This window comes from Panthera tigris, chromosome X (genome assembly GCF_018350195.1).
Source record: "Panthera tigris isolate Pti1 chromosome X, P.tigris_Pti1_mat1.1, whole genome shotgun sequence".
Lineage (NCBI taxonomy): Eukaryota > Metazoa > Chordata > Mammalia > Carnivora > Felidae > Panthera > Panthera tigris.
In genome coordinates, this window is record NC_056677.1 from 31230217 (window position 1) to 31254704 (window position 24488).

General features: G+C 37.0%; 1 protein-coding gene across 1 annotated transcript in view; it reads left to right on the forward strand.

Annotated features, from left to right (window-relative positions):
- Nucleotides 1-24488, forward strand: part of CFAP47 (cilia and flagella associated protein 47) — a 543896-nt gene that overhangs the window by 119437 nt on the left and 399971 nt on the right. Inside the window, exons 23-25 of the mRNA XM_042974584.1 lie at nt 4682-4776; nt 11523-11682; nt 21782-21977. Coding sequence (XP_042830518.1) covers nt 4682-4776; nt 11523-11682; nt 21782-21977 — 451 coding nt within the window. The remainder of the gene's footprint in view (nt 1-4681; nt 4777-11522; nt 11683-21781; nt 21978-24488) is intronic.

Here is a 24488-nt window from a genome sequence, read left to right on the forward strand (position 1 = left end):
TGTTTATTTTTTCAAAAAACCAACTCTTGGTTTCGTTGATCTGCTCTACAGTTTTTTTAGATTCTATATTGTTTATTTCTGCTCTGAACTTTATTATTTCTCTTCTTCTGCTGGGTTTAGGCTGCCTTTGCTGTTCTGCTTCTATTTCCTTTAGGTGTGCTGTTAGATTTTGTATTTGGGATTTTTCTTGTTTCTTGAGATAGGCCTGGATTGCAATGTATTTTCCTCTCAGGACTGCCTTCGCTGCATCCCAAAGCGTTTGGATTGTTGTATTTTCATTTTCGTTTGTTTCCATATATGTTTTAATTTCTTCTCTAATTGCCTGGTTGACCCACTCATTCTTTAGTAGGGTGTTCTTTAACCTCCATGCTTTTGGAGGTTTTCCAGACTTTTTCCTGTGGTTGATTTCAAGCTTCATAGCATTGTGGTCTGAAAGTATGCATGGTATAATTTCAATTCTTGTAAACTTATGAAGGGCTGTTTTGTGACCCAGTATATGATGTATCTTGGAGAATGTTCCATGTGCACTCGAGAAGAAAGTATATTCTGTTGCTTTGGGATGCAGAGTTCTAAATATATCTGTCAAGTCCATCTGATCCAATGTATCATTCAGGGCCCTTGTTTCTTTATTGACTGTGTGTCTAGATGATCTATCCATTTCTGTAAGTGGGGTGTTAAAGTCCCCTGCAATGACCACATTCTTATCAATAAGGTTGCTTATGTTTATGAGTAATTGTTTTATATATCTGGGGGCTCGGGTATTTGGCACATAGACATTTATAATAGTTAGCTCTTCCTGGTGGATAGACCCTGTGATTATTATATAATGCCCTTCTTCATCTCTTGTTACAGCCTTTAATTTAAAGTCTAGTTTGTCTGATATAAGTATGGCTACTCCAGCTTTCTTTTGGCTTCCAGGAGCATGATAAATAGTTCTCCATCCCCTCACTCTCAATCTAAAGGTGTCCTCAGATCTAAAATGAGTCTCTTGTAGACAGCAAATAGATGGGTCTTGTTTTTTTATCCATTCTGATACCCTAGGTCTTTTAGTTGGCGCATTTAATCCATTTACATTCAGTGTTATTATAGAAAGATATGGGTTTAGAGTCATTGTGATGTCTGTATGTTTTATGCTTGTAGTGATGTCTCTGGTACTTTGTCTCACAGGATCCCCCTTAGGATCTCTTGTAGGGCTGGTTTCGTGGTGACAAATTCCTTCAGTTTTTGTTTGTTTGGGAAGACCTTTATCTCTCCTTCTATTCTAAATGACAGACTTGCTGGATAAAGGATTCTCGGCTGCATATTTTTTCTGTTTAGCACACTGTAGATATCGTGCCAAGCCATTCTGGCCTGCCAAGTTTCAAAGGAGAGATCAGTCACGAGTCTTATAGGTCTCCCTTTATATGTGAGGGCACGTTTATCCCTTGCTGCTTTCAGAATTTTCTCTTTATCCTTGTATTTTGCCAGTTTCACTATGATATGTCATGCAGAAGATCGATTCAAGTTACGTCTGAAGGGAGTTCTCTGTGCCTCTTGGATTTCAATGCCTTTTTCCTTCCCCAGTTCAGGGAAGTTCTCAGCTATAATTTGTTCAAGTACCCCTTCAGCACCCTTCCCTCTCTCTTCCTCCTCTGGGATACCAATTATGCGTATATTATTTTTTTTTAGTGTATCACTTAGTTCTCTAATTTTCCCCTCATACTCCTGGATTTTTTTATCTCTCTTTCTTTCAGCTTCCTCTTTCTCCATAACTTTATCTTCTAGTTCACCTATTCTCTCCTCTCCCTCTTCAAGCCGAGCCATCGTGGATTCCATTTTGTTTTGCAATTCGTTTAAAGCATTTTTCAACTCCTCGTGACTGTTCCTTAGTCCCTCGATCTTTGTGGCAAGAGATTCTCTGCTGTCCTGTATACTGTTTTCAAGCCCAGCGATTAATTTTATGACTATTATTCTAAATTCACTTTCTGTTATATTATTTAAATCCTTTTTGATCAGTTCATTAGCTGTTGTTATTTCCTGGAGATTCTTCTGAGGGGAATTCTTCCGTTTGGTCATTTTGGAGAGTCCCTGGCGTGGTGAGGACCTGCAGGGCACTTCCCCTGTGCTGTGGTGTATAACTGGAGTTAGTGGGCGGGGCCGCAGTCCGACCCGATGTCTGCCCCCAGCCCACCGCTGGGGCCACAGTCAGACTGGTGTGTGCCTTCTCTTCCCCTCTCCTAGGGGCGGGATTCACTGTGGGGTGGCGTGTCCCGTCTGGGCTACTTGCACACTGCCAGGCTTGTGTTGCTGGGGATCTGGCGTATTAGCTGGGGTGGGTAGGCAAGGTGCACGGGGGCTGGAGGGGCAGGCTTAGCTCGCTTCTCCTTAGGTGATCCACTTCAGGAGGGGCCCTGTGGCAGCGGGAGGGAGTCAGATCCGCTGCCGGAGGTTTGGCTCCGCAGAAGCACAGAGTTGGGTGTTTGCGCGGAGCGAGCAAGTTCCCTGGCAGGAACTGGTTCCCTTTGGGATTTTGGCTGGGGGATGGGCGGGGGAGATGGCGCTGGCGAGCGCCTTTGTTCCCCGCCAAGCTGAGCTCTGCCGTCCGGGGGCTCAGCAGCTCTCCCTCCCTTTGTCCTCCAGCCTTCCCGCTTTCCGCGCAGAGCTGTTAACTTATGACCTCCCAGACGCTAAGTCGCGCTTGCTGTCGGAACACAGTGTGTCCGGCCCCTCCGCTTTTGCCAGCCCGACTCGGGGGCTCTGCTTGGCCGGCGAGCCGCCCCTCCGCCCCGGCTCCCTCCCGCCAGTCCGTGGAGCGCGCACCGCCTCGCCGCCCTTCCTACCCTCTTCCGTGGGCCTCTGGTCTGCGCTTGACTCCGGAGACTCCCTTCTGCTAATCCTCTGGCGGTTTTCTGGGTTCTTTAGGCAGGTGTAGGTGGAATCTCGCTATCATCATTTTTAATGATGAGAAATGCAAAGCTTTCTCAGTAAGATTAGAAACCAAGCGAGGATGACCCTTTTCACTCTTTAAACATTGTACTAGAAGTCCTAGCTAATGCAGTAGAGCATGAACAGGAATCAAAGGATACACAGGTTGAAAAGGAAGAACTAAATTCTTTGTTTATTGAAGATATCATTGTTTATGTAGAAAATCTAAAAGAATCGATTAAGAAAGACACTTCTGGAACTAATAACCTAATATAGCAAAGTTGCAGGATATAAGTTTAATATACAAAAGTCAATTGCTTTCCTATATACAAGCAATGAGCAAATGGAATTTGAAATTAAATACAAAATACCATTTATATTAGCATCCAACAAAAATGAAGTACTTAGGTATGAATATAACAAGATATTTATAAGATTTATATAAGGAAAGTTAAGAAATTTATCTGATGAAAGATAGCAAAGAAGAATTAAATAGAGTGATATTCCACATTCATTCATAGGAAGTCTCAATATTGTTAAGATGGCAGTTCTTCCCAATTTTATCCAGAGATTCAATGCAATCTTAATAAAAACCCCAGCAATTTACTTTGTGGGTATTGCCATATTGATTAAAAGTTTATATGGAGAAGGAAAAGACCTATAATAGCCAACACACTACTAAAGGTGATGAACAAAATTGGAGGACTGACACTATCCAACTTAGAGATTTTCTACAAAGGTACAGTAATCACAAGACTTTGGTTTTGGCAACAATACAGCCAAATAGATGAGTGGAATAGAAAAGAGAGCCCATGGGGCGCCTGAGTGACTCAGTCAGTTGGGCGGCTGACTTTGGCTCAGGTCATGGTCTCACGGTTTGTGAGTTCAAGCCCCTCATAGAGCTCTGTACTGACATCTCGGAGCCTGGAGCCTGTTTCAGTTTCTGTGTCTCCCTCTCTCTGCCCCTCCGCCACTTGCACTCTGTCTCTCACATTGTGTCAACAATAAGTAAACATTAAAACAATTTTTTTGAAAGAGAGCCCACAAATAGACCCACATATGTAGTCAAATGATGTTTGACATAGTAGAGGCAATATAGCTCAGAAAAGATATTCTTTTCAAAAAATGGTGCTGAAGAACAGGACATCACAAAGAAAAATGAATCTAGATATAGACCTTACACCCTTCACAAAAGTTAAGTGGATCACGGGTCTAAATGTAAAATACAAAATGTAAAAACTTTTAGTAGAAAGCAAAAGAAAAAATCTGTATGACCTTGAGTTTGGCAGTGACATTTTAGATACAACAACAGCGGCAAGATCTGTGAAAGAAGAATTGATAAGCTGGACTTCATTAAAATTAAAAATTTCTGCTCTTCAAAAGACGCTGTCAAAAGACCAAAAAGGTGTATTTGCAAAAGTCATGTTTCTTTTCACTTCTGTACTTTTGCATTGGTCAAACTCTATTATAGTGACTATTTTAACTATGTTTACATTATTCTCAGCTTAATATTTAGTATATTTTATACTCTTCTTGTCTCAAGAATAGTTTTTCTGTTATACTTGTAATTAATTATCATTAAAATACAAAATTGGAATTTTATAGATGTGATTAAACATGATATTCTATGAATGTTTTAAAGTGTGATTTTGTTTTCTCTCTGGGTACATAAAAATACAAAGAATATTTTTTATTTCAGGTTGAGAAGTATAGTAATAATTAACTATGAGCTAATATCTCTTAATATTTTATCAGTACATTTATTTTCTTCTCATAGTATTGCAAGCACCATTGAGATTATCCAGCACTGATTTTACATTTGAAATCCCATTTTATACTATGGATCCTAATAACAAAGTCACAAAAACTCAGGTATGTATAAGAGAAATGATGCAGTTTACAACTTTTCTTTTTACTGTGGTTTTTAGTTTATTGAGTTGATTATTCTGAAGCATTTGTTTTAAGAATACTTTCATTTTTAGAGAACTTGCATATCTATATATTGTATTTCTCAGAAGTAATTATGAAAATATATGGACACATATAAAGCCATTTTTATATATGCATATATTTAATAGGACTATTCAAAATATTTTATTTTTTAAAGAATCTTTTCCTTTTTTTAAGTTTTATTTATTTATTTTGAGAGACATAGAGATAGTGTGAGTAGGGTAGGGGTAGAGAGAGATGGAGAAAGAATCCCAAGCAGGCTCCATGCTTGGCACAGAGCCCAATGAGGGGCTTGAACTCACGAAACCATGAGATCATGAGCTGAGCTGAAATCGAGAGGAGGACACTTAGCTGACTGAACCACCCAGGCACCCCCCCAAAATATTTTAAATAGAATTAAATCATCTGTCTCTCCTTATATAAAATGGGGCTATGATTAAATTAATGTGAAATATGTTCCATACAGGTAAGGAAATGTGGTGGAAGGTAATAATAAAAACGGGAAAAGTCCAGGTATATAATAAAGTGACTTCTATGACAATCTACTCTTTTTTTCTTACTAGATATCTCTGCATCTCTCTCTCTCCTAATTAGTCCATCTAGAAAGAAAAAAGAGTGACATGAATAAAAAGGAAGCTCATACATACATAGTAGAAAATTGTATTTGTAGTGCCCCTTTATTATCTTATATATTGCATTTCCTGCAATTAATTTTGAACCTCTGTAGCTTTGAGGGCAAATTATATGGAGAAAATATTTAACATTTTATGCGTCAAATAATAGCCAAGTGCTACATGAAATTATAGAGAACAATAAAGGATCTCTTCTGACATTAAAATGTGATGGTTTTAAGCATACTATCAGTAAGACTTCTATCTATAATATAACTTCAAGGATGCAAAAGATTTTGTGTTGGGACTAGAAAGGAAGCATTAGTGAACTGAATTGGATTGAATTCCAAAAGAAAAGCAATCCCTCTATAAATATGATTTTATTTTATATCATTGAATTGTTTTCAATTGGCATAATAAAAGATGATCTAGACAAGAGCCTTCTGTCTTGAGTGGCAAAGTGGTCATATTGGCCCCACAGAGAAGGAAATGTGATTCTAATATACTGCTTGGATTTGCCATGAATGATATTTACATAGTCATAATAAAATATATTATGCAGAGAAGTCGTAATATGTTTGTGGGGAAGAATTCAGATTGATCCTATATAGTGTATTACATGTAAAATGACAAGTGTTTGATATGTACAATGTGTATGTGAAGGTTAAGTTGACAGAAGGGTTGGGAATGGTAGAAGAAAGGAGTGAAACTCATTTTACTCAGTGGGTAATTAAAGGAAATTGTGTAAAGTTGACAGAAGAACTAGAGATATAAATATATTACTTCAAGTTACCAGGTGACTAATGGAAGAATTAAAATAATTTAAATATCCACAATTGGGAGGTGGAAAGGGGAGTGGAGATAGTATCTATGAGCTAAATCCTCATCTTCACTAGTGGGCACTCAAGAGACAATATCTGGGTCTGATAAATCATGACATAGCCATGTGATAGAGTAATGGCCCCCAAAGTTATCCAATTTCAATCCCTAGAATTTTTGAGTACACTATCTTCTATTGCAGAAGATACTTTGCTGATGTGTAATGTGATTGACATTAAAGACCCTAAGCAAGGGAGATTATCCTAGATGATCTAGATGGTCCCATTTGACTCATGTGAATGGTTAAAACCAGAGAAGTTTTCCTGACTGTGCTCAGAAGAAAATGTGATGACAGAAGAAAGGTAGAGAGATCTGATGTTGCTAGATGTGAAGATGGTGAAAAGGAGGCCACCAGGCAAAGAATGTGTTTGCTCTCTACAAACTGGGAATGGCAAGCAAATAGCCTTCCCTAGAGCCCTCCAGAAAAGATCATGGTTCCTTCACCTTGATCTTAGTCCGGCGATAAACCTGTTGAACTTCTAACCTACAAGACTGTAGTTTAATAAATTTGTATGGCTTTAGACTACTAAGTCTGTGGTCATTTGTTATGGCAGCAATGAAAAAGCCTCAAGTAAGCCATATCAACATTATATTGAGAATAAGGCTATAACTATCAGAGAAAATCCAAATCAGAATTAGCTAAAATTGGTTGTTTCAGGGAAGCAGAGCTGTTGATGAGAAGGAGTTGAGTGGGACAACTGGTTTTTATAAGTATTTTAAAATTATTTGTGTAAGCTACTAACATGTATCATTTTGATAAGATTATTTTTAAAATGACAGTGGTACACATACTAAATGTTTCTTTATAGATGACTGTATCAGTTCTATTCTTGGGCTAGGATTGGAAAATGGATATTTTAGAGATCTGCCGTTTCTTCATTTCAGAATGAGAAAAATGAGGAATTCAAATGACTAGTACAATTTCATGCTCACCTTCTGTTTTAAAAGATGTTTTTTTCTTTATAAGATGCAAATTTTAGAACTAAATAGATATTTAAGTACGGAGAGACATTGGGAATAAAATCTCCTATTTTTTTAATCCTAAATATTTTAAATCAATCACACTTTAGAAAGAAAGGAAGTATGTTATTTTGTTGTGGTGCCAATTGCATGGATCATTGTATACTCTTCAAATTTTGAAGAGTAAAGTTAGAAAAATACCTAGCTCAAGGTTTTATTGTAATAGTCTGTTGCACAAGTCTGCACACATGTCATGCATATAGCTCCCAGATTTATCAGAACTTTACAAAGACAGTGCAGAGATTTTATGTATACTCTTCACACAACTTCCCGTCATGCTAACACCTTATACAACCATAGAACATTTTTCAAAACTAACAAGTTAACATTAGTACAAAATTATAAGTTAGACAATAGACTCTATTTGGGTTTTGTTGCGACCGGCGCAACAAACACCGAGATCAGGGTCCTGAGGGTAAGGGAATGTAAGAAAAAAAAAGAGAAGAGAAGCCAGTTTGGGAACAGGAGGGTCCCCTGGGCTGATGGCCCAAGTGACGGCTTTATTGTTGCTGTACCCAATCTTTTATATCAAGACTCTTATGGATCAAGTCATTCTAAGAATAAACAGGTTTCACATGATCGCTGCCAACCAAAACATTTAGTTCTGTGTACCTTGTGAACTTTCTAAACGGGTCGCAACAAGACCTTGTTGATAGATTGCTAGCAAAACACAGTTCCCATGTTTGTTTCTATTTGACCCGGGGTAGAAAAGGGGGGTAACATTACTGCCAACACCCACAGACCACAGGCTTCAGGAATTAGATTTCTCAGCCTTGACAAGGCTTTCGTATGCCTTTGCAAGTGGGGGAATGGGAGGGGGAACCACCGGGTTGGCTGAGTCAACAGGGAGCCGTTGTTCGACCAGGTCTCAGCATGGCACCGGGGTCCGGCCTCCCACAGGGTTTTACCCGTTTTTCACTAATGTCCTTTTATGTCTCATGGTCCAATCCAGGATACCATATTGTATTTAGTTTCCTCTGATCTGTGGCAGGCTCTCAGTCTCGCTTATGTTTTTATGACCTGGTCAATTTTAAAGAATACTGGTTTGGTATTTTTTCCGAATATTCTTTAATTTTGGTTTGTCTGATTCTTTACACCTTTCTCGACCGCATTCTTATTTTTTATGGGTTTCAGGGAAGAGTGTAACAGCTGAAATGTCTTCTTTTGTCACATGTGAAGGGTGTACATGATATTGTGTATGGCTTACTGGTAGTGATAAATGTCAGGAGACTTGGAAAAAAGTTGGACAAACTGTTTTTCTTTTTTCACACTCTATTTTGGAAGTGAGTCATCAATGTCAGCCCACACTCAATGGGTTGGTGGTCAAGCTCCACCTTTTGGGGGGGTTATTTACGTATATTTTTCAGAATTTTTCTGTAAGCATTATTATTCCTTCCCTCCTTTTAGTTATTTATTTTATTAATATATCAATGTGACTTCACAAATATTTACTTCATACTTTCAGTTATAATCCAATATCACATTATCACATTATTTATTTTGTTATTAAAATTGTTCCAGCTCTGGCCATTAGGAATTCTTTTAGACTTGTCCTTTGACATACTTCCATCATGATTTTTAAGCATTCTCTTACTTTCTGGCACTATAAAATGGTCCAGGCTTGTCTTTTATTTTGCTTGTTCCAGTTCTAGAATCAACATTTTCTTCAAGAAACCCCAGTACCATTTATGGAATAATGGTATTTAGAAATCAAGATCTGTACACTAGATGTGCTAGCTGCTACTGGGATGTCACATGTTCTAAGCCCCTTTGGCAAATAGAATCAGGAAATATTTGTGTGTATACTAGTGAATACACACATACATAATTTGGCTATCGTTCTTTTTAAAAAAATTTTTTTTAATGTTTTTATTTATTTTTGAGACAGAGAGAGACAGAGCATGAGCAGGAGAGGGGCAGAGAGAGCGGGAGACATAGAATCCGAACTAGGCTCCAGGTTCCGAGCTGTCAGCACAGAGCCTGATGTGGGGCTCGAACTCACGGACCGTGAGATCATGACCTGAGCTGAAGTCGGACGCTTAACCAACTGAGCCACCCAGGCGCCCCATCATTCTTTTTTTTAAATTGTGTTTTAATGTTTATTATTTTGAGAGAGAGAAACAGAGCACGAGTGAGGGAGGGGCAGAGAGAGACACACACACAGAATCCGAAGCAGGCTCCAGGCTCTGAGCTGTCAGCACAGAGCCCAACATGGGGCTGGAACCCATGGACTGCGAGATCATGACCTGAGCCAAAGTGACACGCTCAACCTACTTAGCCACCCAGGTGCCTCTGTCTATCTATCATTCTATCTCTATCATCCATCCATGTATCTATTTATCTATTTAAACATGGGTTCAAACTGATGTCTCTGACTTTAATCCAGCACCACAAGGTTTATTCCAATCTTTCTTCCTTGCTTATTTTTAACTCCTTTCTCTGACCATGAAAAATCTGGCTCTCTTATTTATACTTTATTTATGTATTTTTTTACCTGTATAAAGTACAGGTAAAAGTGTATACTTTTACTAGTGTACTAGTAAAGAAGTTTCAGAATTTTTAACCTGTATCTAGAATTGCTAATATATTTGCCAACTAGCGTACAGTATTAATAAAGAGTAACTTTTTGTCTTTAGCTCTATAATTCCCAGTCCAAACACAGTTTTGCAGTTGCTTCGGCCATTCCTCCTCAGTCTCCATTAACTTCAGTGAGATTATCTCATACATTTGTAATATACTTTGTTGTAATCTACAATGTATCCTGGGGTTCCCAGTACCTTGGTTGATTGTTTTTAAGTTACTTACATTTAAGTTAACTCTTAGTGGTATATAGTTCTATGGGTTTTGAAAAATATGTAGAATAATTGTCCTACCACTTCAATACATGACAGAATGGTTTTACTACACTAAAAATCCTCAATGTAACCCCTTTGCTGTCAACTACTCCTCTTTCCACCAACACTTGGCAACCACTGGTTCTTTTTTTCCATCCAAATGATTTTGCATTTCCAGAATGACAGGTAATTTAATTATATAAAATGTGGCCATTTGGGTCTGGCATCTTTCACTTAGCAAAATATATTTTACATTTATTTATATTTTTGTGTGAATTAATACTTCATTTATTTTATCACTAAATTTTATTCCATTGTATGGAATGTTTATCCATTCATTATTTGAAGGAAATCTTGGTTTGTTTTTTTTTTTCCTCCATTGCTTGGCGATGAACAAAACTATTATAAACATTAACATGTACATTTTTATGTGAGCATGAATTTTCACTTAAGTAAATACTTAGGAAGGGGATTACTGGGTCATATGGTATTGTATACTTAACATTATAAGAAACTGCCAAACTGTCTTCCTAAAGGACTATACCATTTTACAGTCTCACAATCATGAATGAAAGTTGTTACTCAGCATCCTTGCTAACTAGCATAGCTTTTTGACATTTTTATTTTACCCTGGTCTCTATCCTTTGTGTATTTTTCATAGTTGTTAATATGCTATGAACATATTTGCATACCCCTTTGTTTGCCTAACATCACTTTTAAAACTGTGAATTCCACTTTAAAAAACTTTTTTTTTTTTTTTTTTTTTTAAACGTTTATTTATTTTTGAGACAGAGAGAGACAGAGCATGAACGGGGGAGGGTCAGAGAGAGAGGGAGACACAGAATCTGAAACAGGCTCCAGGCTCTGAGCTGTCAGCACAGAGCCCGACGCGGGGCTCGAACTCACAGACCGTGAGATCATGACCTGAGCCGAAGTCGGCCGCTTAACCGACTGAGCCACCCAGGCGCCCCTAAAAAACTTTTTTTTAATGTTTATTTATTTTTGAGATGGAGACAGAGTGCGAGTGGGGGAGGGGCGGAGAGAGAGGGAGACGCAGAATCTGAAACAGGCTCCAGGCTCTGAGCTGTCAGCACAGAGCCCGATGTGGGGCTCGAAACCACGAACCATGAGATCACGATCTGAGCTGAAGTCGGATGCTTAACTGACTGAGCCACCCAGGCACCCCATGTGAATTCCACTTTTAATCACTTGACTTTGTACACAGCCTCTTCACCTTGGCATGGTAAAACAAGCTAAATTTTATATTGCATATTATAATTTTTATAAATGTCTTTTTATTTATGTATTTTGTGTGTATAAACAGGATCTTGTCTTACATAATACTTCAAAACAAGATGTGAAATGGACTTTGGATATTAGTAATACTGGCAAACTTTTCAAAGATGGCACATTCAAGATTAGTGTGCTGAGTGGGATTCTGCAACCACATAATGAAATTAATGTTTCCATAAGTTTCTGTCCAAGTAAGTCCTTTTTTCTTATATTTGTTATTGATGTTTCAATTTACCTCTCACATATTATTTAATTTTATCTTGTACACAAAAGTTTAGGTTATTTTTTATGTGTTCTTTAAATAGTTTTAAGAAGTTTCATGCTAGAATTCTTTCATAACCAGCCTCAAATATGGCCCCAAATAATTCTCACCTCTTGGTATTCATGGCCTTATATAGTCCCCTCCCACATCACATAGGACTGATGTATCACCCAGAAGATATTATGAATGTGATGGCGTATGATTTCCAAGATTAGGTCAGAAAAGGCATGGCCACGTCTAGCTTGCATTCTTGGATTGCCTGCTTTGGGGAAGCTGGCCATTGTGTCTATTTATCTCTATGTTCACTTCTTTACTGATGTTTTTTTTACAACAGCTTTATTGTACCTTTTTCTAATTGGTGTGACAAATTTTCTGTTATCACAAATCTATTACAAAAATTCTTGGTGGTTCTTACACATTTACTTTTCCAAATGAACTATAGATTATTTTCTTCCTGTTTCTAGAAAAAGACATATAATTGAGTTTTTCCCTTCAAATAATGGCATGTTTTTCTAGTAAAGTTTATTTTATAGGTATCACTATTATGAATGAGATTTTTAAGTTAATCTTTTTAATTAGCTATGACTATATAAAAAGAATATATTTATAGTTTATCTGTCACCTTGCTCCTATACTGAACTTCTCTAGTTAGATCTGGAAGTTTTTCAGAGATTATTCTGTATTGTTTTCTAAGTAAATAGTTTTTTAATATAAAATCATAGTAACTAATGAATTTTTCTCTTCATTTACAATATCTCCTCCTCTACCTTATTCTCCTCCTGAATCTGTTAATACAATGTTGCTACGTTACAATCACATTACATTTATATTACAACTGCACTAGAACTGTTACTATAGTCTGTCTGAATCTGTTACTATGGTGGCAGTTTGTTAAAACTTTTTTGATTCCAGTAGTTTTGCTTTGTATATTTGGATGTTATTAAAAGATTATGTCTTATATATCTTTTATAAATAGCATATGTATTTAAAGTAATGTTCTTTTTTCTACTAAATGCTATTTGCTTCAATGTCGTTTTATGTGCTACAGTGCCATTTTGTCTTTCTTTGGTTGATATATCATTTTATTTTCAGTCTGTGTCTTTTTAAATTTAAGACCAGTATTGTAAAACAAAGGATTTTGCTTCTTTTCTTGAGCAAGACTGAAATGTAATTTTTAGGAGGGGAATTTGACTTATTCATATTTTCTGTTATAATATATTTTTCATTTTCAAGCAGTTTCATTTTATATTTCCTTTATGTTATATTTCTTATCATTTTTCATAAATTTTATGTATTGATCCAATTTTTGTCTTATATGCTATACATCTATTTCCCTTCTATATGTCATCTTTAGACCTTTGGGAACACCTATGTGGACATATTTTTTCCTGTCAGTTCTAAGATGGAATAGTATCAATGAACTTTCCCACAGACAAAATTATATATGAATTTATTTCTTACTCAAGACTTTGTTGAAATATTTTGGAATTTTATTTTCAGTTAGGTTTTTTTTTGTAAACATCATTCCATTCCACCCACTGCTTGGATCAGTGGGCTGTAGTCTTCTCCATCTCTAAGGTATTGAGGTAGCAGGAGGCAAGACTGTAGCAGATCAAAGCCAACAGGTTGGATGAGAGTACAGGGTTCTTCAAGATCAAACAGCTGGATGGAGAATGGGATCTTTGGGGAGTTGGAATTGAGTTATAGGGGCCTTTTAAGTTGGAACCAGGGTAGCTTATGCTTGATTTTTTGGTCACCCTCATTTATTTTCTTCTGGTACAGACAATTTTTATCTTTCTTGGCTCACATGGCACGGAATACAGCTTTCATGACTTTTCCTTAGTAGTTCTTTCCAAATCAAGTGTGCATTTATTTTCTGGTTTTCTCAGTTGTTTTTACTATTCATTAAAATGGGGAAACTACTGGAATCTTGAAGAAAAAGATGCCTTTTATTTTGCCTTACATTCTTATATTTTAAATCAGATACCATAGAGGTAAAATTCACATTCAGATGTGATTATTTTTGAAAGTATGGTTTTCTTAATTCCAACTTTGTTAAAGTGTGATTCTTACACCATAAAATATATTTTTAAAAAATGTACAGTGTAGTGGTTTTTAGGATCGTCATAGATGGGTAGCCATCAAAACAGCCTAGTTTTAGAACATATTCATTGCTTGCAAAGGAAACCCTGTACCCATTAGTGGTCACTCCCCATCTCTCCCTCCACTCAGCCACTGCTGACCTTTATTGGTTGTCTCTAGGAATATGTTTACTGTGGATATTTCATATAAGTAGACTCCTATAATGTGTCCTCTTGTGATTGGCTTCTTTCACTTTGCATAATAATTTCAAGGTTAGTCCAGATTATAGCATCAATTAGTACTTAATTCCCTTCTGTTACCAATAATTGTATGGATATATCACATGTTTGTTCATAGACATTCATCTGGTGGATATTTGGATCATTTGTACTTTTTTGACTCCTGTGAATAAAACAGCTAGGAACATTCCTGTAGCGTTCTGTGAGGACACATGTTTTCATTTATTTGGTTATATATCTTAGAGTGGAATTGTTGGGTCTTAGGATAATTTGATGTTTAACATTTTAAGAAACTGCCAAACTGTTTTACAAAGCAACTGTAACAGTTTAAAATGTTACCAGCAATGAATGGGGGTTCTATTTTCTCTACATCCTTGCTAACTCTTTTGTGATCTTTTTTATTATAGTTATCCTAGTGACTGTGAAATAATATGTCATTGTAGTTATTATTTGCATTTCCCGGATGACTACTGATGTTGTGTATCTTTACATGTACTTATTGTCAGTTTGTATATCATCTTTGGAGAAATGTCTGTTCAAATCCTTTGTTGATTTTAAAATTTGGTTGTCTTTTTGAGTTTACATTGTTCTTTATGTATTCTGGATAAAATTATTTTATAAGTATAAAGCATTTTATTTCATTCTGAGATTTCTCTTTTCACTTTCTGATGATGACAGCTAACGCAAAATAGCTTTTAGTTTTGATGAAGCGTATTTTATCCAATTTCTCTTTTTTTAGTTTAGCTTTTCAGTGTCTTATCTATGAAAACATCACATAACCCGAGGTCATGGTGATTTACTCTTATGTTCTCTCTTAAAGTCATATAATTTTATCTTACATTTAGGACAATGGCTTATCTTGAGTTACTTTTTAATATGCTATAAGGTAGGGCTCCATCCTCATTCTTTTGCATGGGCCTATCTGCTTGTCCCAACACCATTTATTGAAAAGAATATTGTTTCCCCATTGAATTGTGTGTGTATACACACACACACACACACACACACACACACACACACACATACACACACACACACACACATATATACACACATACACATACATACACACACATACACACACACATACATACATACATACACACACACACACATAAATCTATGTAAAGATATTTTATATAGATATGTATTAATTCTTCATGAAATGTTTAGTAGATTTCACCAGTGAATCCATTTGGATTTTGCCTGTTCTTTGTGAGAAGTTTTTTGATTGCTACTTTACTTCTGTAACTGAGTCCAAGTTCATTCTCCTCACTGCACAATAGGCCAGTAAGTGGAGAGGCAAGACATTAGGGAAAGGAAAGCACTTTGTTTGGAAAGCCAGCAAACCAAAGAGATGGCAGACTATTGTCCCGAAGAACCATCTCCCTCAGCATGAAATTGGAGTTTCTTTTATGTTAGCAAAAGGAGGAAGTGGGAAGGGTTGGAGTCAAAAGGTAACTGACTTCTGTAGACATCTGAGGAGATGTATGTCCTTGGACAGTTGATCTTTGCATACAGGAATCTATCTGGTCATGTCATTCCTATAAATCTTAGGCATAGCGTAGTCATTTCTGTATGTGCTTCCTCATCTCCTTAGGTGAGATAGATTTGGGTAAAAAGCAGTTTTTGCAAATCTTAGCTGTAACATGGCTACATGCAGGGCTCAGCAGAAGTTTCTAAGCTATAGGTCACAGCAGCAAGGAAAATAGAATCAGTGTGGAGTCAGACATGCTGTTTCTCCCTGTTATAATCCCTTTCAATAAGTCAATTCACATTTTATATTTCTTATTGTATCAGTTTAAGTACTTTTTGTGTTTCTAGGAATTTGTCCATTTTATCTACATTATCTAATTTGTTTATATACAACTTTACATTGTGTTCCTTTATATTTTTTTTATTGAGTTTCTGTAAAGTGAATAGTGATTTTCCCTGTCTTATTTGGGACTTTTGTAATTTGAATCTTCTTTTTTTCTTTGTCATTCTTGCCAAAGGTTTTTCAAATTTGATATGCTTTTCAAAGACCAACTCTTGATTTTATTGATTTTCTTAATATTTTCCTATACTCTATTCAACTAATTTCTGTTCTAATATTTATTATTTCCTCTCTTTTTGGTTTGGTTGTAATTTGCTCTTTTTTACCTTGTTTCTTATGTTGCAAAGTTAAGTACTTATATCTTCTTTTTTAAGATAAGCAATTTATGGCTCTAAATTTTACTCTGAGCCTTGCTTCTGGTACATCCCATAAGTTTTGGTATGTTTTGTTTTTATTTTAATTCATCCCAAATTACTTTGTAAAATTTCCTTTGCTATTTCTTCTTTGACACTTAGTTATTTGGGAATGTGTTGTAGAATTTTCACATATTTGAGAATTTCCAAAATTTCACGTTGTTATTGATTTCTAATTTTATTCCATTGTTGTCACAAAACATACTGTTTATGGATGCATTTTATTTTGATTATTTTTTTAATTTTTTTTAATATTTATTTTTGAGACAGAGAGAGACAGAACATGAATGGGGGAGGGTCAAAGAGAGAGGGAGACACAGAATCTGAAGCAGGCTCCAGGCTCTGAGCTGTCAGCACAGAGCCCAACGTGGGGCTCAAACTCACAGACCGTGAGATAATGACCTGAGCTGAAGTCGGAAGCTCAACCGACTGAGCCACCCAGGCGCCCCTTTTTTGATTATTTTTTAATGCTATAAATTTATTTTTTTATTTTTTTAAGTTTGTTTATTTATTTTGGGAGAGGGTAAGACCCAGAGAACACGAGTGGGGAAGGGGCAGAGAGAAAGGGAGAGAGAGAATCCGAAGCAGACTCTGCACTGTTAGTGCAGAGCCCAACACGGGGCTCAAACTCATGAACCATGAGATCATGACCTCATCCAAAATCAAGAGTCATACGCTTAACTGTCTGAGCCACACAAGTGCCCCTGGATTCAGTCAATGTAAAGGCTTACCTTATACCCTAAAATATGATTTACCTTCAAGAATGTTCAACATGCACTTGATTTCTTTTTTTTTTTTAAGATTTTTTTAATTTTAAGTAATCTCTATACCCAACATGGGGCTCAAACTTAAAACCCTGACATCAAGAGTCACATGCTCTACCAACTAAGCCAGCCATGCTCCCTCACGTGCACTTGAGAAGTGTATATATTCTGTTCTTGTTGGGTAGAATGTTCCATAGATGTCTTTTAGATCTATTTTGTTTATAGACCAAAATATTTTATTTCTTTAGTGATCTTCTACCTATTTGTCTTATCCCCAATTGAGAGTAGAATATTAAATTCTCAAAGGGTTATTACTGAAATATCTGTTATTTCTTGTTTCAGTTTTACTGTTTTTTTTTCCTTGTGTACTTTGTGGCTCTGTTAGGTGTATTTATGTTTATAATTGTTTTATCTTCTTCGTGGATTGTCCTGTTATCATTATATAATGTCCTTCTTTGTCTCCAGTACTGATTTTTAATAGTTATTTTGTCTGATATTAGCATAGCCACTGCAGCTGTCTTTAAGTTACTATTTGCATATATAGAATTTCTCCATCCTGTTACTTTCAGTTGAATTGTGTTTCTGAATCCAAAGAGTGTCTCTTATAGATGGCATGGATTTGGATCATTTTTAAAAATTTATTTTGCATATCTCAGCCTTCTCATGGGTGTGTTGAGTCATTTTACACTTACTGATTAATTAGCGATGAAGTAAGACAAAGATTTACATTTGCCTTTTGCTATTTGTTTTCTGTATTTTTGAGAGACAGAGAGAGGCAGCATGAGTGAGGAAGAGGGAGACACAGAATCCAAAGCAGGCTCCAGGCTCTGCACTGACAGCAGTGAGCCCATGCTGGGGCTCAAACTCACAAACTGTGAGATAGTGACCTGAGCCAAAGTCAAACGCTCAACCGACTGAGCCACCCAGGTGCCCTAGAGTGAATTTTTCATTTCAGTCATTATATTTTTCAACTCCACAATTTACATATATGCTTATATATATATGCATATGTATGTACAATGCTTGAATTTTCTTAGGGACAGTTCCTGTTGACAGCCTTTTTGTGTGTGTATATGGATCATTCATTATTGACTTAGGATATTTTCATTTATACCCGGTGTGATCTTGGCCTTATTCTTTGAGCTATCCTTAGCAACTGCCATTTTCTTCTAGCAGGCATTGGTAATTGATTATGCTTTTCTTCTGTCATTTTCTTATCTTGTAATCTGACTGTGGTGTAAGCCTCTTATCCCAAGCCATGGTCAGGGCCTTTATGTCCCATTTGTTTTCTTTGCCTTGTAGTTGCATCCTTTGCCATCAATATCACCTGAAGTGGGGTAGATATACTTTATCTCCACTTTGGCTAGACTTGTTATGCTGGCCACCAAGCAGGGCTGCCTTATATTCTCAAGGCTTTCAAGAGTTTAAGTGGGTGTTTTTTACTTTTCGTTCCCTCACATCTCTTTCTTGGACTGGCACAGGGATGGAGGCTGGGGCTATGGTAGAGTAGGTGACCCATACTGATCTCTAAGCAAATCTCCAGTCCCTTCTGAATCCAAACCATTGTTCTTGAATCTAATTTGTGTGGTTAGACCCTTACTTTCCTTAGATAAGATTGTTCTCAGTTCTCATTTAAATAGCCTCAATGTTTCGCAACCCATTGAGCACGTAAGTTAGAAAATTCTCCACATGAGAATCCCTGCTGCATAAAAATATAGAATTTTTCTGGTAATGAGCTTTAGGAAGTGAAAGTATTGACTACTAGCTTCTTTATGCAAACTGAAGCAAAAGAACAGACGGAAGATGCTTGAAAAGGCAACTACGAAGATTTCCCTCCCCTCCCCCCTATTTTTTGAGGAAGTCTATACTGGTATTTGTCTTTAATTTAAAGCATCTGCTTCAGTACCTTTATAGTTTATATGCCACAATGAAATAAGCACACCAAATGCCATTTCTGTTTAAAAGGGTGTTATAATAACTTACCTGTTATTCTTCTTAATTATTCTTTCTTCTGAAGCAACATTAAGATGCAGTCTCTGATAGATGCTGTTTGAGCCCTTCCAGATTCCCATTACTGGGTTTTCCCACCCATCTCTCAGTTGTGGATATTGGCTCCTAATAGGTTGTGTCTGTCCCCTCCTCTGGAAGGTTGCCATTGGCTGAAGGAAGATACTATGTGCAGAGATGCCTATGAGGGTAATTGTCACCACTACCACTACCTTAGTTGGCCCAGCTAACTTTCCCGCAGGTGGGACAACCTTTCCGGTGAATTCACATCCCATAGCTGCCTATGGGATCGATTTCAGTCTGCATTATAAACCTACAACTTTTCATAGCTTCAGGCTCTCCTCCATTTCGCTTCCCCCTTTGCCTACAAGCTCCTCCTGAGAGCATGCACTCAGTAAATCACTTGCAGCAGGACCCTTGGGACATGACTGCTTTACACATCTAAACAAATGTGGCAATCTAAATAAAATACCAGCAACTACCTCTGTTATCAACAGAAAAGGCAGGATAAGGATGTGTTCTAACTTTTAAGCTTTTTAGAATTCATTCAGCTGTGTGTTCTCTCAGTAATATTCTATTAGCACTATGTTGCCTTAATTCAGTGTCCTGATGCATCTATTAGCATGGCATTTTATTTTTTTTTATTTTTTCAGCATGGCATTTTATAATTACTCTAGCTTTGTGTGCGAGAAACAGTACATAGGGTACTGTGATTAGTAGGTTTCAAAAATGTTTCATCTTTTATTATCTCTGTTTAGAACTCTGAAAATATGATAGAAAACATTACATATTCTCCCCATTCTGAAGTTTATTCTGTAAAAGTAATTGTATTTCATTATGTATTTCTGCATATTTCCTCTCAGTTTCTATATCTCGTTCTGAAAGAAGTAGCAGGAGAGCCAGTCCAGCTAAAGCCACCATCTGTATTTCTGTATAGAGCTTCTCTTTTATGTCTATCAACATTTTTATCCAGATAAAATGGAATAGACAATCTAGAAGGAAATAAGATACATTTCCATTTGACTTTTCCTTCGATATGGGGCTAAGCCTCAGCAGTCAAATCTATGCATTGCCTTCTTAGGATTTCAACCTAACTCTTAAAAAATTAAACATGCCTATAACACATTTATATAACTTAAATCTGAGATGAACGAGAAGGCCCAGCTGAGCTTAGAAAAATGTTATTGAATCCCTAGTAGTCTTAGGTTACACAGGGAACCCCCATTCTCCATGACCCCAAAACATTTAACAGGTGTGAAACCCAGAAATAATCTCCAAACACCCCATTTGGCATTCACAGTTCCGTAAGTCTTAAAACCTTGCCTAATTTTGGAAGTAATGGACTTGATTTTCTTTCTCCCCAAAATAATTTTAACAATATCAGATTCATGAAATGAAACCATCATCTCTCTATAGATTTACAGTGTTTTAGATATATAAATTCTATTATAATTTATTTTCTCAACTGAAGGTATGTATATAGTCTGTCCTGTTTTCACATAGTCTTTCCTGTGCTCATCTGTCAGTAAGAAGTCACTAATTCACTTCCCTTTCCAGTCACCTCTCATTTTCCAAGGATCCCAGACTATATGAACAAGAAAAGACTTATTTGACCAAGTAAAGGCACCCGGTACAGAGAGATCTAGTGAGTCTGATCAGTTCAGTGATTCTATTGCTTTTGTGTATAGTTCACAATGTCACTTTTGAACATGCATCGCCCAGAGCACTCATCATCTGCTTTTGTGATACTCTTGATGGCCCTGATCCTGTTTTCTCATTCTAAGATATTACCTTGAGTTCATACTCACCAAATCACATCTTTCTCTCTACAAGACACTGTGTTGGGGCATCTGGGTCTAAAAGGGCACTGGCAGCTTGCTGGGATGGGACCGTTGTGTGGGACTAGCCTGCAGCCCCAGATGCTGAGCCCTTTTCTCCAACACAAACTGCCTTTCCTCATGGTGAGTTGGTACATGGGAATTGCCTTTCTTTTCCTATGAGGTGAAATTGGCCAGTCAACCCTGGTACCTTTCCATAAACTTAAAAATCTGGGAGGAACAACATTCCTCTCTTCTCAGCACACCCATTTCTCAATACGAGTCCCCTGAGATCCTTATGGCAACTGTCTGACCTCATCTTCGTACTGCATATACTAAGGGGATAGGCAGCTCCTGTAAAGGAATAGAAACCAATCCAAAAAAATAAGTCTTACTGCACTGTTTGCTCTAGGTTTATGTATTTTCCAATAATAATATCTGCTTTAACGAGGCCTGCTCTATTTCTAGACATAGTGCACTTTAAAATATTTTTTAATGTTTTATTTCTTTATTGAGAGGGAGAGAGTGAGAGACGGAGAGAGAGACAGACTGTGAGTGGGGGAGGGGCAAAAGAGAGGGAGACACAGAATCCGAAGCAGGCTCCAGGCTTCGAGCTGCCAGTACAGAGCGTGACACGGGGCTCAAACTCACAAACCATGAGATCATGACCTGAGCCAATGTCAGACCCTCAACCGACTGAGCCACCTAGGCGCCCCTCATTACATGTTTATAGTTCCTTGGCAGGATAATTCCAATTTTTGAGTGATCTATTCTCCATGGAGCTGTACCTTCATAGTACATTTATATATTTAGTAAGGTTTAAACTGTGTAAAAGTTTTTTGTGTATGTAAACAATTCTAATATCCTTTAAAATAATTATTTTTCATTAGGTCATCCTACAAAATACACAGCCGATATTCCCATTCATCTAAATGATAATCCAATTTGCTATCGAAAGTTATGTTTGGTTGGAGAGGTAAAATCACCCAAGTTATCGTTTGACCCTCCATTCATATTTTTCGCTCCTGTTCCTCTGGACGTAACAACTAAGATGAATGTCAACATTTTACCTCAAAACTATTTCAGGTAAATGCTTAATGTGAATTTACCACAGTTTGTTTATGTGCTTTTTTGTTTGTGTCTGTGTTGTATGAGTCATGAGCAATGTCTGACTTGTTTCTGTTGTTGGAATGAACCGTTAAAATATTTAACAGTTCAGTTAAATTAAAAATTTTAAGAAGCCCACTTCATTACCTCACAATTAGTCATTTGATTTTCTTGTAAAAATTTTTCATATGTGTCTCTTCATGGTATGTGAAGCACGTTTTCTATGGCTATGTAACAAATTACCACAAACTTAGTGCCTTAAAACATGAATTTGTTACCTTTTAAGTTTCTTTGGGTCAAGAGTCCTCTGGGTTAGTTAAGGTGTATTTACTGCTGAAGGTCTCAGTAAGTGGAAATCCAGGTGCGGGCTATGGCAGCAGTCTCATCTGAGGCTCAGTCTCCAGAATTAATCCTTTCAGTTGTAGGACTAAGATAATTTCTTGCTGGCTGTTGGGACCGCTCTCAGCTCTTAGAGACCACCCTCACATCCTAGCCATGTGGTTCCTCCTCCCATCATGGTACTTTAGAGCATCTCTCTGACTTCTGAGTCTCTGACCTCCAAACCTTTTAAGATCTCACCTAATTAAATATGATCCCCACATGATAATCTTTTAGCTTTATTTGCATTCATTTGGCTAGAGGTGTCAGTTACATATGGAAAGTCCCTTTACCATTGCTGTATAACACAAATTAATCACCAGTGTGATATACTTACAGATTCTGTTACCCACGGGGTGGGAATAATGCAGGGTTTGTGTATGTACACTAGGGGAGAGGACTCTTGGGGGCCATCTCAGAATTACTCAGAGCAAGTAGATTGTGTGTGTTTGTGTGTGTGTGTGTGTTCATTCATTCATTCATTCATTCATTCATTCATTCATTCATTACTGGCTTATGAGGAATATAAGAGGTCTCCAAAGGGCTCAAATCAAAACAGACCAAACCAATACATATAAGCTGAAACCAGAGTAAGAGTGGTGAGCTGTAGTAATCTGCCAAATGCAGGCTTTTTCTTAAAACTTGATACAACTTTGTTGAGCATCTGACTTTGGCTCAGGTCATGATCTCACAGTTTGAGTTTGAGCCCCGCATTGGGCTCTGTGCTGGCAGCTTGAAGCCTGGACCCTGCTTCAGATTCTGTGTTTCCCTTTCTCTCTGCCTCTTCCCCACACCCACTCTGTTTCTGTCTCTCTCTCAAAAATAAATAAACTTTAAAAAAAATTAAAAACAAAGCCAAACTTGAGACAACTTCCTCAAAGTGGGAAAACAATCTCAAATTCCTTGATTAATCCAGGGACACTGAAAGAGGCTAAAAGAGTTTATGTGAGTAAATCCTTCTACCTGTCAGCAGAAGCAAGTAAATCTTCTCTAGATCAGTGGTTCTTAAACTGTGGTGTATATCAGCATCACCTGAAAGAATTTTAAAACAGAGATTATTGCCTTCCATCCCCAGAATTTATGATTTGGGAAGCCTGGAATGGCATGTAATAATTTTTATTTCTAATAAATTTCCAAATGATACTGATACTGCTGATCCATGGACCACACTTTGTGAACCTCTGCTCTAAATGAAGCCATCCTCAGTTTGGGCTCGTATTTCAGTTGCCACAGTTGCTACCAACCGGACATCAGTGCTGGAGTAAGTATTACAGAACTCTCAAGAAGGGAAGATACCATAGAGTCAGCACAAACAACTATTTTGAAATTTAGACTCTTAAGTAATTCAGATATTGGAATTATCAGACACAGAATATAAATAATTTATTTTTAAAGGGTGGCATTACAAAAATTAGAAATTAACATGGAATTATACCATATAGCCTTGAAAATGAACCAAATGTAACTTGTAGAAATTATAAAACAAAGTATGTCAGGTAAAATTTTAAGGGCATTCACTAAACCTACAATTGTATATAACTACACAGACAGCATAGAAACCAACAAAAGCAAGAGAAAACTAAAACAAAAATGATGTCAAAAACTTTATGTAGTTGACTAATGCAATTAAAGTAAGTTATTCTGACTAGTTAAAATACAGAGAATGTTAGAGTAAATAATAAAAAGTCCAACTGCCTATTAAAAGAAGTATATGTAAAACATAAGGACAAGAAAGGCTGAAGTAAAGCAGGGTTTCTCAACATCAGAACCTTTGACATTTTGGGGAGGATGTTTCTTTTTTTTTGTTGGAGGCTATTCTGTGTGTAGTAGGATGTTAACAGCCTTCCTGGTATCTAACCAATAGCATCCTCTCCCTAGTTATGACAGAAAAGAATTGTCTCCAAACATTGCTACATGTCCCCAGGGATGCAAAACTACTCCTAGTTGAGAACTATCAAACGAAGATCATGGGAAAATGTATGGTAGCATAACCAAAAGAAAGCTGGATAGCAGTATTGATTTTACATATGATGACCTTATTTAAGAGGTAAAACAGAGGCACCTGGGTGGCTCAGTTGGTTAAGTTCTGACTTGATTTCTGGCTCAGGTCAT